The following is a 12876-nucleotide window of genomic DNA, read 5'->3' on the forward strand; positions in this document are numbered from 1 at the left end:
CAGTTGAGTTCCTGTACGTGATGGTTGTGGGTTCAATACTACTTTATTTAAAAAAAATAATCGTTTTTAGTTTTGTAATACACGTTAAAAAGCGTTTCAAAGTAAGGAATAGTATGATTTGTTATTACTAGCAACTAGAAATGTAGGTTATTAATTTATTATCAATATACAATATATATATATTTTTTTCTTTATCTGTAGTGTTTAGTAACTGTTAAACATACCACTCTTTTATATTATATTTATAAATGATTATAAATATAATATAAAAGAGTGGTATGCAAATTTGGACCGAAAGTGGAGAACGTAGTGCTTGAACACTAGGCTCCCTCTAACTACCCTGCTATGCGTAGAAAATCGTGAAATAATCCTAATTTGAGACATGACTAAAAGCCATATACAATTAAGTATTAACTATACGTTCATTTTCATAGCTCAAACATCAAAAGTTATGTTTGAACAGAATTAGACATAGCCGAGCCCACGTACGCTACGTCCCGAGCGTTCTATATGTTTCTATATTAATAACTTTATATTTAGGATTCACTCATCTTTATTTAGGTTTCAGTGTTCGTGTGCACTCTTGGATTAAAAACGTCATTCTAATGACGATTTATAATTTTATTTGTGAATTTTTGACATTTTTTTATTGCTTGACATAAGACTTGTATATACGATTATTGTGAATTTCAAATGTATAAATGAAAATATTTTTATATGGTGTGTCTCGAATTCAGAGGAAAAGTTTGAGAAATGGAGGTTTCTCACACATTGGGGTGCCCCTTCCTACCCAGCGGGATGCAGGATACAGCGTGGAGCTGAAAAAAAGAGGAAATAAAATATATAATGCAGGATAGTTGCCAGCAAATGTAACAGATTATACCATTGATTTTGAAAAGAGCCACTGTTGAGTTTCTTGCCGGCTCTTCTCAGCAGAACTGCCTTCCGAACCGGTGGTAGCTTTTTGTTCATATGTTCATTCGACGATTCAAAAGTGCTTATAATAATTGCCTATTTGAATAAAGAATATTTTGAATTTGAATTTGAATATATTTAAAAAATAATATTCCTTTTGACTGATGTGCTCATCGTGATCAAGGCTTCAATTGTTATAATACCTATTAATAAATTGTTATAATAACTATATTATTATCTCATTCAAATTATAAAGAGGAATGGCTGGTTGTAAAAGATTGAATTATAATAGTGGCTTGCGCCTACGCGCCATTGAAAATGACATATTGAATGCCACCTAACTCTATCATTTACGCCGGAGTTACGATAGACAGTTTAATTTATTATATTTAAGTAAAGATTAAACTTAAATGTAATAAATTGAACGTGAAGCTAAAAAATGCAGTTTCACGATTTTTCCTACTAGCACGGTAGTCAGGGGTAACTTACACTGAGTTAAGTCACTCCGTTCCACACTTTCCGCTCAAGTTTCGAGACATTGCCGGACTTATCTCAAAAAGCGTAGTAACAAATACTATTTTTAATTAAAAAAAATCGTACATACTACACAATTGTGATAATTTTTACAGTTTAAATTGAAAAATGAAATTCCTTTCCATTTTAAATCAAAATATTTAAAGATAAAAGAATTTTACATTTACGAAAGTGTTTAAGACATATCAAATTACGGAATGTAAAAACATGTAAAACTCGTCTCCGTAAACAATTCTAGCAAATGCCTTTATTGAATTATTTTTGCCCTTAAAAAGCGCAAAATGAAATAAAAATAACTATTGCCTAGTGACAGACGGACGGACAGCGGATTTTAGTAAAAGGGTACTGTTTTACCCTTTGGGTATGGAACTCTAATAAAATAACAGTCATTTCGAATATTTAAGATATTTGAAAAATATTTAATCCTGGAGAATTTAGTTTTAGCTTTTACCAGAGCTAGACCCAGATACGTTTCCTGTTCTACAGCAATCGTTCGTGATTTCAAATCAAGCTGGAGTCACGTTTATCGTGCGGTAATTCTAGTGCAGGAACTCGTGGAACCGGGTCATACTAAATCCCTGGGAAATGGGAATAAATTATAAAAAAATATTGTTATATATAATTAGGGTTCCTTTTGATGCCGTTAGGATGGAATTGGGACCCAAAAAGAAAACCCAATGTCTTTAAAAAAGGTGGGAACCGGTAACTTATAACGTAACTAAGTTCGTCGTACTATCTAGTAGCTACAAATGTGGTAAATGAGTGAAGGTAAATAGCTATTTGTATAAAATGTTTATTATTATGATCTTTAAGTACCAGAGGGACCAATTGAATTTATAATTTCGTTAGGTCCTCGTGGCACAGTGTCAAAAGCTTGTGATTGTACAAGATACTGGACTGAGCTGCTTGTGAGTTCGAATTCCATTCGGGGGAATGAATTTTTTTTTCATATCTTCACCATTCAGCACGCAATGCCTTAACACTAGGTATTATTATTATAATCATTCCCTTTACTATATGCGGGATACAGAATGAAGCTTAAAAAAGGATGTGAACAATATATGTATGTATCGAAGAGTATATGTACCTTCCGGCTGATTACTTAGATATTCTTTTATATTAGATTTTTTAATGCTATTTGCTTACCAAGGCTTTGCGTAACACACTCCTATACAAAGGCATATAGTAGTAGAATTTTGTTTGGTTAAACGCGCCAATCTCAGAAACTAGTAATTGGAATTAAAAAAATGTTTTTTTTTGTTGGAATGTCCCTTTATCTATTACATATAATATTTTAGGATATATTACATCACGTTATCGCTTATTCTATATATTTGTAGTAGTATATGTGTAGCGAGATGACCTAGACTATTCTGGTCTCCCTATACAATGGCCGCTCGGATTTCTAGCGCGGCCCGTCCGACCGGTTTGCGTCTTGTCGTTCTCTTATTCTGCATAAACCATTAATGTATGTATATATGTATGTAAGTGCAACAGATTTTATGGGAATACTTGTTTGAAATTTGTATAAATTAAATTTTTTTTGTTTATTTTTTAATAAATATTAAAGCCGAAGGAACCTTGGTCGCGAAGTGTCGTGTAAATGAAAATGTTATAAGTTGGTCCTTTTTTAAGGGAATAATTATATTTCAACTAGTGTTAAGACATTCTGTTCCATATTTTCTGATGAATTCTCGAGGCATCGCGGGTTGATGCTTTCCCTCGTTACCAGAGAATATTTTTAATATTTTTTAACTAGAGAAAAACTTTCCAAGTACATATGAGTATTTTCCCACCGCCGCGCTGTCGTGGTGCAGAGACACAAGGGTGCGACTGTAACGCCTTGGTTGTGGGTTCGATCCCACTCGAGGAAGTGAAGTATTTATTTACATTTTTTTTTCCACTTCTTCTCTCTGCTGTCGAGGCAAAGCGCGGCGTTGAGTTCTGCCACTCAACACGCAATGCCTGCAGAATTCTGCAGAAAATGGGGAACGAAGTGTCTTAACACTAAGTACCCTCTGCTTACCCTTCTGTGTGCGGAATACAGTGTGAAGCTGATTTATGATATAAATAAAGAAATATTCAATTTAAAGTAAGCTTGTAATTTAAATATAATAATAAGCTTATAATATTAAATAAAAATAATAAGCTTATAATTTAAATTAAATGAAAATATATTAAATTTGAAGTAAGCTTTAAAGCGGAACCTTGCTAATATAATTCAAGATTTTGCGTCGTGGCATTGCAAACAATAGTGGTTCAGTAACAGGATGAACCGGTTGTGCGATGTACAAACATACATACATTTATACAAACATAAGAATAAATATATATAGGATATGCTCTTGATTTCTTCGTGTAAGCTTTGTGACCTTTGACATGGTGTTTAAATATAATTGATTTATAAATTCAATATAATCATTCCCTGAGCGGGAATCGAACCCATAATGCCGTCGCTTTTATAGTCTGATGCTGTCCTTACTCCGCTGCAAGCTATTAGCCAATAGATACAATGGGAATTAATCCTAATAACGAACCATAAAAACACTATATCTTTAACATAAACGAAAAGTAATTTGTAGAGTACGTACTACGTAGAGATGTGTCACTAAGTGGCGTCTATTGTGTGACTTAAAAAATTTTGAGAGTTAGAAAATATACATATAAACATATTATTTATAAGAAAATAATAATATATGTTAAAACCAATAATCCTGTTCGTGTTTCCACACCCACACAGCCTTTGATTAGAATACTCTGGGATATATTCTTTAAAAATATAAATGTAACCTCTATTTTTTATAGAAATAAAGTATATTATCCTATAAAGTATTGATAACACCATAAATAGTTTATTGAACTTTACACATTTGCGTATACTTGGATTCCTTCGTGCAGTTTTAGATATAACTTATTTATGCCTTTACATAATCGATACATTGACTATAGTATAGACATTATTAATAATTAAATATTAATATTGGCTAAAAACATTCACACACAACCTTCTAAAGCTTGTATTGTTATGCTATGACTTCAGTTGTCTATATTTATAACAATATTATTAACCTGAAGACTTTATTTGTTTGAAAGCGCTAATATCAGGAATAATTGGTCCAAATTAAGGAAATGTTGTAGAAACGCGTGCCTCTTGAATTCGGCGAAATGTGGGGATCGGAGTGTTTTAGCACTCGTCTTCCTTTGGCTACTCTGCGATACACGGGATACAATGTGAAGCTGAAAAACAATTATAAAAGGTTTCTTTTCAATATAATAAAATAAAAAATCGTCTTCTTAAATATTTTTACATTACTAATTCGGTGATTGACTAACTGTTTGGGTACAAAGCTGACCTGTAGAATGGATAGATATATGCAAAATTTTAGTTTAGTCTTTGGAAACACTATTGAAGGGCTTTTCCAAATGACCTGAATGAAGAAAAAACTAAATTTTGGGGTTCCGTATAATATAAATTGTATAGAACAAATTAATGATTATCATAAATTACTTTGATAGGTATTTTATTTAGAAATTTTGATTGGCATCTCTTGGCATGCCTCTATGGTGAATTGCTTTCTACCGTGAAATCATATGACTCGGTCCATTCATAACGCGTCATCTACGCTTATATCGTAGCGGTGTAGTAAAAATTACTTTTATAAAATAATAAAAGTACCTAGATTCGAATTAAATTAAATAAAAGAAAAAGTAAAATAATCTTTTTATACATTTTTATAGGGATTATTCCACACTTGGGTATTTTTATACGTTTTCAAAAGTATTTAATAAAAGTAAATTATTAGTAGTTAGTCTAGCCTGCTCACACAAAATATATCTGTGAATTTACACTTAGCACAAAATGCTGTGAAAGTGACGTAATATGTTGACTTATAAAAGGCAAAAAAAAAGATTAAAGGTGCAGGAAAGGACAGTGTCTTAACAATGAGTTTTCTCTTTCTTTTCTTCTACACGGATAAGTAAGCAATTGAGAACGGAGTAATGTGTGCATATATTCAAATTTTAATTGAAATGAGGAATAAAAATAGTGTTTATTCAAATGGATGAATGGATTCAATAGATTTAAGCTCAGCTTTGCTGAGAATGTTGATTTTATTTTGACGGTAATCTTAGTCCATAAATATATACAAAAATATTTTAACATATTTTTAATTTGCTAAATGCTTTAATCATATTAAAAATATAGTTGAATTGAGGACCTCCTCCTTTTACAGAAGTCGGTTAAAAATTAAAAACTGTATTTTTTCATATTAACTTTTGATTTCACCTGGGGTTTGAATGTGTGACTAACGTGTACAAAATGAATGTACAATTGTTATGACCTTGTTGTAATGTGATAAAAGGAACCGAAATGTGTTACAGTCTGTTAGACGCACTAATTAAGGGTATTGAGGTCAGCGAAGGGTTCCAAGTACTTACGATGTACATTCGACAGTTACTTTGTCTAAATTATTACTTGTAAAAATAGGAGGAGGAAGTTCTCATTTTCCATGCCCAGATGGAGATCCAGGGCCCCCAGACCTACGTCATAAAACTTCAAGAAAGAGGAAGTTCTCATTTTCAACCGAATTCAAAAAAGGGAGAGGTTCCCAATTCACCCGAACATTTGTTATATATGTTCTTGTCAATATGCCAAGTTGTTGGTTTGTACAAAAATAATACCCAATTAAGATTAAAGTTTTACATAGGACAGCCACTACCCACTCGTTTGAGAAGCGTCCTTTTAAGGTCTACCATCACTTAAAATCGTAAAATAAATAAATTTTTATCAAAAAGAGAAACCGACTTCTAACAAGGAACTAAAAAGTCAAAAATAATTTTGCAAAGATTTTGTAATTTTGAAGTCAAATTCAAAACATTTTTTTCTGCAGCCATGTTACTTTCCTTAATGACTGGCAATACTGCATGCTGATAAGCAGTCTTAAATTCTTTTACAATTAGTCTAACATTCTACTTTAGGCGATGAACATAAAAATATTTAAGATAAAAACTTATTATGTATAGACAGAGCTTAGTGACAAATATCTTCGCTCTCTGATAGTGTATGAAATATATTAATGGTTGAAATATATTATATTATTGATCGAGGCCACCTTAACGCAATGATTGCGTCTGATTGTAAGAGAGTTGGTTCGGGTTCGATTTCTATTAAGGAAATAAATTATTTTTATGTCCTTGCTTTGGCAAGACAGAGCACAGCGTTGAGTTCCGCAACGCGGTTAGCTATGTCTAAAATTTGGGCAGAAAGCTCACAACGGAGAGAGAGATTGACTCTATTTTTCACGCTACATGGATCCTGGATACACAGCGGAGCTAAAAATACAACCTTTGTATTGCTAGTTTACTATTTTTATATTTATTGAGTTAAATTTAAAGAAATTTATTAATAATTCACCCCGGTTGAGTGACTCATTAATCGCTCGATGTAATGATAAAAAAAAATCTTTAAATGGTAACTTTACAATTTTCGTTTCGTTTCGCAAATTCAAATGATGTATCTTTAATTTATGTTATATACAGTTAGTTATATCATTCATAATTAATTTATAATTTAAATTTTTAATTATAAAACAATATTTTTAGCTAAGGTAGAAACATGTTTTTGAGCTTCACGCATGTATCCCGCATATGTTAGGCAGAGTTTCGAGGCATTTCGTGTTGATTAATCGATTCCCTCGAGTGGTAATCGGACAAACGATGTATTGTCTAACAAAAATTATCTAGATACTCTAAATCGTGGCTACAATATATTTTTTAGTGATAAAGTAAACAAAAAAATATACTTAAATACCGATTAAAAGCACTATAATACATTTATAATACGTTTACAATACATTTTACAATATTTTTTCTTCCAGCAACATTTGCTTACCAAATAATCAACAATAATAATAATGTTTTTTTTCTCCTAAATGAGCTTTGACCTCACAATTATCGCGTTACAATAGTGCCAATAAACTATAAAAGTTTATTTTGTCCAATTTTCGTCACGTGTTAAAAGGAAGTATCTTAATGGGAACGAAGTGTCTTAACATTAGGTTCCCGGTTTTCCTCGGCCTACCCTGATATGTGTGGGAAGCTGATATTTTTTCATCTGACGTGTATTAAGTGGTAGCAATCAACGTATCGCTCTGATTACCAGAGAGAGAATATTAAAATATTAAAATAATTTAAATATAATCGTTTTAGGGAAAGTGTGGATTGAACCTATAACCAATATTCAAGTCAAAAGCTGTCTGCTGCTCACTGCGTCACTATGGCCTATTGATTCAGCTCACTTAGTCATATTTCAATTAGAACACCTATGTTCATGTTCGTTTAAAGCACATCCACTTTCTAAAGCCGAAGTGAGTGACAGAACAATAATATGGAGCCTAAATATCGATATTTTTAATAATAAATGAAATGATATTCGCTATCAAAATATGGTATATACCAGGTTTTTTTTAGTAGGATAGGCAGGGGGCGAATTTTTCGAGGCATGTAATTTCACATTACACTGAGCCATTATAGGCGGAACTCAACGCCGGGCTTTTGCTTTGGCGTTAGAGCGAAGAAATGAAAATATTCATAAATAATAATTCAATCTCTCGAGTGGGGATCGAACCCATAACTATATAATCATTAAGTGCAGTCCAGACTTATGTACAATAGTGTCACCTTATGTAGGTTTTTATTTATATAGAAAATATTTGTAATACAACCATATAATGTAATTAAAATCTTGCAATGTAAAATAAACAATGTTTATACTTAATAGATAATGCTATAAATTATATTCTAATTTAATTAGGTATTATAGGAATGCTCTATCAGTACTATGACTCATGAAGGGGCAAATGCTTGAACATTGTAAATTTATAGATAAGCTAAATACCATTTATACTCGTAGTTCAACAAATGAATAGACTATATGCGTATATACACAGTAAAAATCCATAATTTACACAGAAATAAACAACAAACTCAACGTATAAATACAAAAGAGTACAACTATAGAGCTTCAAAGCATTTCAATGTCAAAACATCATTGAAAGGGTCATCAAGTCACTAGGGTACCGTAAAAAAGTCATTGGAGCTTTACAGAAAAAGCGTAGAGTAGTCGTCTGGGCGACGTCTACACGTGGGTTCCGCGCATGCTTGCTAACTTAGCAAGCACCGCCGGCTAAGCAGTATCGAGCGATCCTCCGCAAGAGGAGGTCATGCCGCGATGTCGGACGGCCGCGACTCACCGTCGCACAGTGGTCTTCGCGATCGTGTCAGCTTCTTTGAGAGAGTTTGGTCTGGACGCACCAAAAGTGACTCCGTGGACGCCACTACAGATGTGGATGAAATAGAACGTAAGATAGAACAGCGTAAACGGAGACCTGAGTCACCGAAAATCGAAGTTAAGCTGAAACATACGCGAGACACCCAGTCTCCGTCCAAAAGCTATGAAAGCACTTTTCCCAATTTGAAATTGAGACATGTTGAACCTGAGGAAGAGAGGGTTGGTGGACAGGTCGAAGAGGGCGACCTGGCTGCTGGCGTTCGCTTCGTCAAGTTCGAGCGTGTGACCGTGAAAAGAACGGTCACTGAAGTTCAAGATGAGAGACCAGACTCTCCGCAAACTGAGTGGTACTCTGAGTATAAGCACCACGCTCTACACACGGCACCAAGAAAGGATTATGTACGCAGCAAATCGGAATATGACTCCCATATTGCTGAAATACGAGGTAAATAGAACAATATATATTTTTTAAGTAAACAAATATTAAAAATATTTGGGGAGGAAGGGGGAAGGGGGATAAAAATGTAACATTACTCATAATATTTAACGTACTCAAAATTCCAATAACAAAAGTAGGTTGATATAAAAGAAAACAGTTATAAAATAGTTTTCTTGTTGAAAAACACTATGTTTTGTTTATCAACATTCAAATTACTACTAAAGCGAACAATTGGAAATATTCTAATTTAAAACACAGACTATATTTAAACAGACCTTTTATATTTTTACCATTTAACTTACATTAATTTTATATTTGCATTAATTTTGATTTAATTATTACGTGAACCCATTGAATTTTAAAATTATTTACTTAGCTAAGATGGGTCTTCAAGAGCTAAGGCTAAAAAAATATATATATTTTATGTACTTGTGAAATTTTAATTTCACAAAATTAAATATCAATAATTTGTATTAAATTCGACATTACTTGTGCAAAAATAGGGCAGATAGTACAAATTTCGCTGATGGATTTACTTTCTTATCTGCCAATATATCTACGAAATTTCCTTATTATGACATAATGTCAAAAATATCGCTATCTTATCTTGGTGTAACTCGGTTAACATAATTATATTTTTTTTTATAAACACACCTAAAAATAAAAAATATCGATTTTTTGACATTTTTATAAGGAGTATAGATTTTTGTAGACTTGTTGATTATTGACCCCTAAATCTCAGCATCCATTCTACTCAGGGCAGACTATGATCGGCTTTAAGAATAGACATAGAATAATTAAATCATTAATAATATGAAATTTATTAAATTTTTTATTTTTGACGTTTAGATATTGTTTGTTTGTTGTTTTATAGAGCTCTACCTAGTTTAGGATCTAATATAAATGCAGTTTAGACTGTACTGTTGGATATTTAGCAAGTAATTAATCGGAATTTTGCTGGAATTAATATTTTTTTCTTTTAATTTATTTAATATATATTCATATTATAGACAATAATAATAATATCATGTAGTACTTTTAAAAGAACGTAGGTGTATCTTTGTAATTATATCGTAAATAAATGATTATTACGTTTCATCAAAGGAAATAATTATGAAAACATTTTAATTGTCCATACAACTTCATAATCCATACATACATACAACAGGATATAAAATAAAACTATTTTTAAATATTACCTAAGCGTCTATGATTGTACAAACTGTGATTTTAAATATTTGTTTTTTTACATTAGATATAAAATTAGATATAAATTATTTAATGACATATCACAAATTTTCTGTTCTTTAATAATAATAAAAGTTTTTGCGGAAAATGGAAAGTGGAGTGTCTTAACACTAGGTTCCCACCTACCCTGAAAAAAAAATATATATTTCAGAATTATGCATTGTTTAAAATCTCAAACCGACAGAAGTTTACTTTTAGCTAAAATAACACAAGTTCTATTATAATAACATAACTTACATGTTGTAAAAGTTTTAGTCTCTAGTAAAAGCAAACTGTGCACGTTGTATACAAAATAAAGTAGTGAGGACAGACTAATTAACAAACGTGATGTCATCGGCGCTCATCCATTTTAATTTATGCTTATTTATTCCACTTGTTTGATAACTTTTTACGAAAAGAAAAACGAAAATATTTACTTACCGTAGATTTTTCTATATAGAGACGAGAATTAAACAGAAAATATTAATTTAATTTACGTTTATAAGTGCGGATGTAAATTGGCAATAAAAATCTCTGATCTGAATTTATGGTGCAAAAATTTCCAAAACTGTAACCCACTCTGCTAGTGTCTATAATAATCAATAACTAATTTCTGACTAATTTCTTCGTCAGTCAAATGAAAAGAAACTAAAAGTCCAACAGCTCGATGTACTACAGTATAATTGGCAATGATGTCATCACATCACTTTGCAGTTCATGATTATTTATGCGTCTGCTTCGTTGAATTTCGCTTGAATGAGACGCGGTTGCCGTACAAAATAGAGGGGCTTGTTGCGATTTTTTTACAATTGTTTTCTTTTATTGTTTTCTTTTATTAATATACGATTGTTTTCTTTTGTTTAAATGTATAGACTCAGGTGTTTTGATAGTAAAAAGTAATTAATAAAACCGAAAAATGTAGGCGGATTAATTTTATGGATTATCTTCGTCTATCTCATAAATTATATATAAAAATATATTAAAAAAAAAACAGTTTTTTACGCTTCAATTATTAGATAAAGTACCGAAAATCCGTTACTTTTATATTTAGACAGTGTTATTCAAATTGGATTTAAACCCAATTGTACACTTTAAAATTTAAATCCTTTATGTCACCGCCTAGCGACTTCACGGGAGGTCCATTAAAGCGTACGGGAGGCTTTATGAGGATTTGTTCGTGTAATGATTAATGACATGCTACAAAATGAGAAATGACAGAGGATTACTGATAAGTTTTTTAATTTTTCTGTATATGTATATAAATAAACTGGGGAGATAGATGGATAAAATATACATATATGTGATAGAAGATCTAATAAAAAATATATGTGATAGAATATCATTTCCAACTATTTATACTCCATATTTCAATATATTGGCCTTTCAAAATAAAATTATCTAAATAATACTACTAAATAATATATGTTAAGAATAAAATATAATTTTTTGTTTATTGTATATAAGTTAAAAAACGTGAAAATTTTGTCACTAGCTGTATTTTTCAATTGATATTTTCCCAAAATGTTATACCCAAAAAAATTTAGACGAAGCATTTTAAATACATCATAATTTTTTTCTGTTTCGATATATTTATTTATTGTAATTTGTAATGATACATTTTTAAGATATAACGTATTTTTTTATTGAAATCCGCTCAAAACTGTGAACTACAAGTATCTACGTGTAATTATTCTTGTGTCTAATATTTCTACAGATTTACTTATAATTTCCATTTCTGATTCTTTTCAACAAAAGATCTAAGATGTAAATATAATTTCTTAAGTCAAAAGTATCTTATTACTTTTTGAGCCAAGGTTGTTTATATTGTATTGTATGCGACGCACGCGCACTTGCACGAGACGGGTAACTTAATCTATTTCACAATTTAACTATTATATACATTTGATCTTGTCTGTGAAGAAATATACATAAAAAAATAAATTTATGTATATTAAAACAAAAAAATATAATGGATAAGTGGCAATTGCTGTAAACATTTTTTTTTCTTTAAGATATTGTATATTAAAATTAAAAAAAATAGTCACAAGATATGCCCCGCGCTACGACCTCTGTTTAAATCTAAATTAATAACAATTATTATAATAATAATAGAATCAGTTATTATAATCTCCTTATAGAAAGAATTATCTTTAAAATTCGTAAATCTTTAAACTTAAGAGGCTTTGGTTACCCAAAAAATATTACATATTTATATTTTTATAACTAGAAAGGAATGATGAGCATTCTTCGTAATAAAAAAGAAAACTTAATTTCAATTTGTTTTACAATATTTTGTAATCAGTAATGTATTTTGTTAAAAAAAAAACAAAAAAATAAGAAACATGCGTCAAGTTTAAGCCAAAAAGAGGCTTTTACATTATACCTAATAGAGATTACTAGAGCATCTAATGATTTTAATAGAACGAGTATGTGTAAAGAAATTTTCTCATGTTACATGTTAGAAATTCAATTA

General features: G+C 30.9%; 1 protein-coding gene across 6 annotated transcripts in view; it reads left to right on the top strand.

Moving 5' to 3' along the window:
* The window catches only part of Msp300 (Muscle-specific protein 300 kDa), a 136533-nt gene that overhangs the window by 7797 nt on the left and 115860 nt on the right, over positions 1–12876 (top strand). For 5 of the 6 annotated variants that reach the window (XM_085203520.1, XM_085203523.1, XM_085203522.1 and 2 more), the window contains exon 1: positions 8663–9182. The exons of the other annotated variant lie outside the window; for it this stretch is intronic. In XM_085203520.1, coding sequence (XP_085059646.1) covers positions 8678–9182 — 505 coding nt within the window. In that variant the 5' untranslated portion in view covers positions 8663–8677. Of the gene's footprint in view, positions 1–8662; positions 9183–12876 lie in introns of those variants that run through there. 6 annotated transcript variants of the gene reach the window in all.

Source organism: Heliconius melpomene, chromosome 19 (assembly GCF_056956725.1).
Source record: "Heliconius melpomene rosina isolate 202511_hmr_F chromosome 19, ASM5695672v1, whole genome shotgun sequence".
Classification (NCBI taxonomy): domain Eukaryota; kingdom Metazoa; phylum Arthropoda; class Insecta; order Lepidoptera; family Nymphalidae; genus Heliconius; species Heliconius melpomene.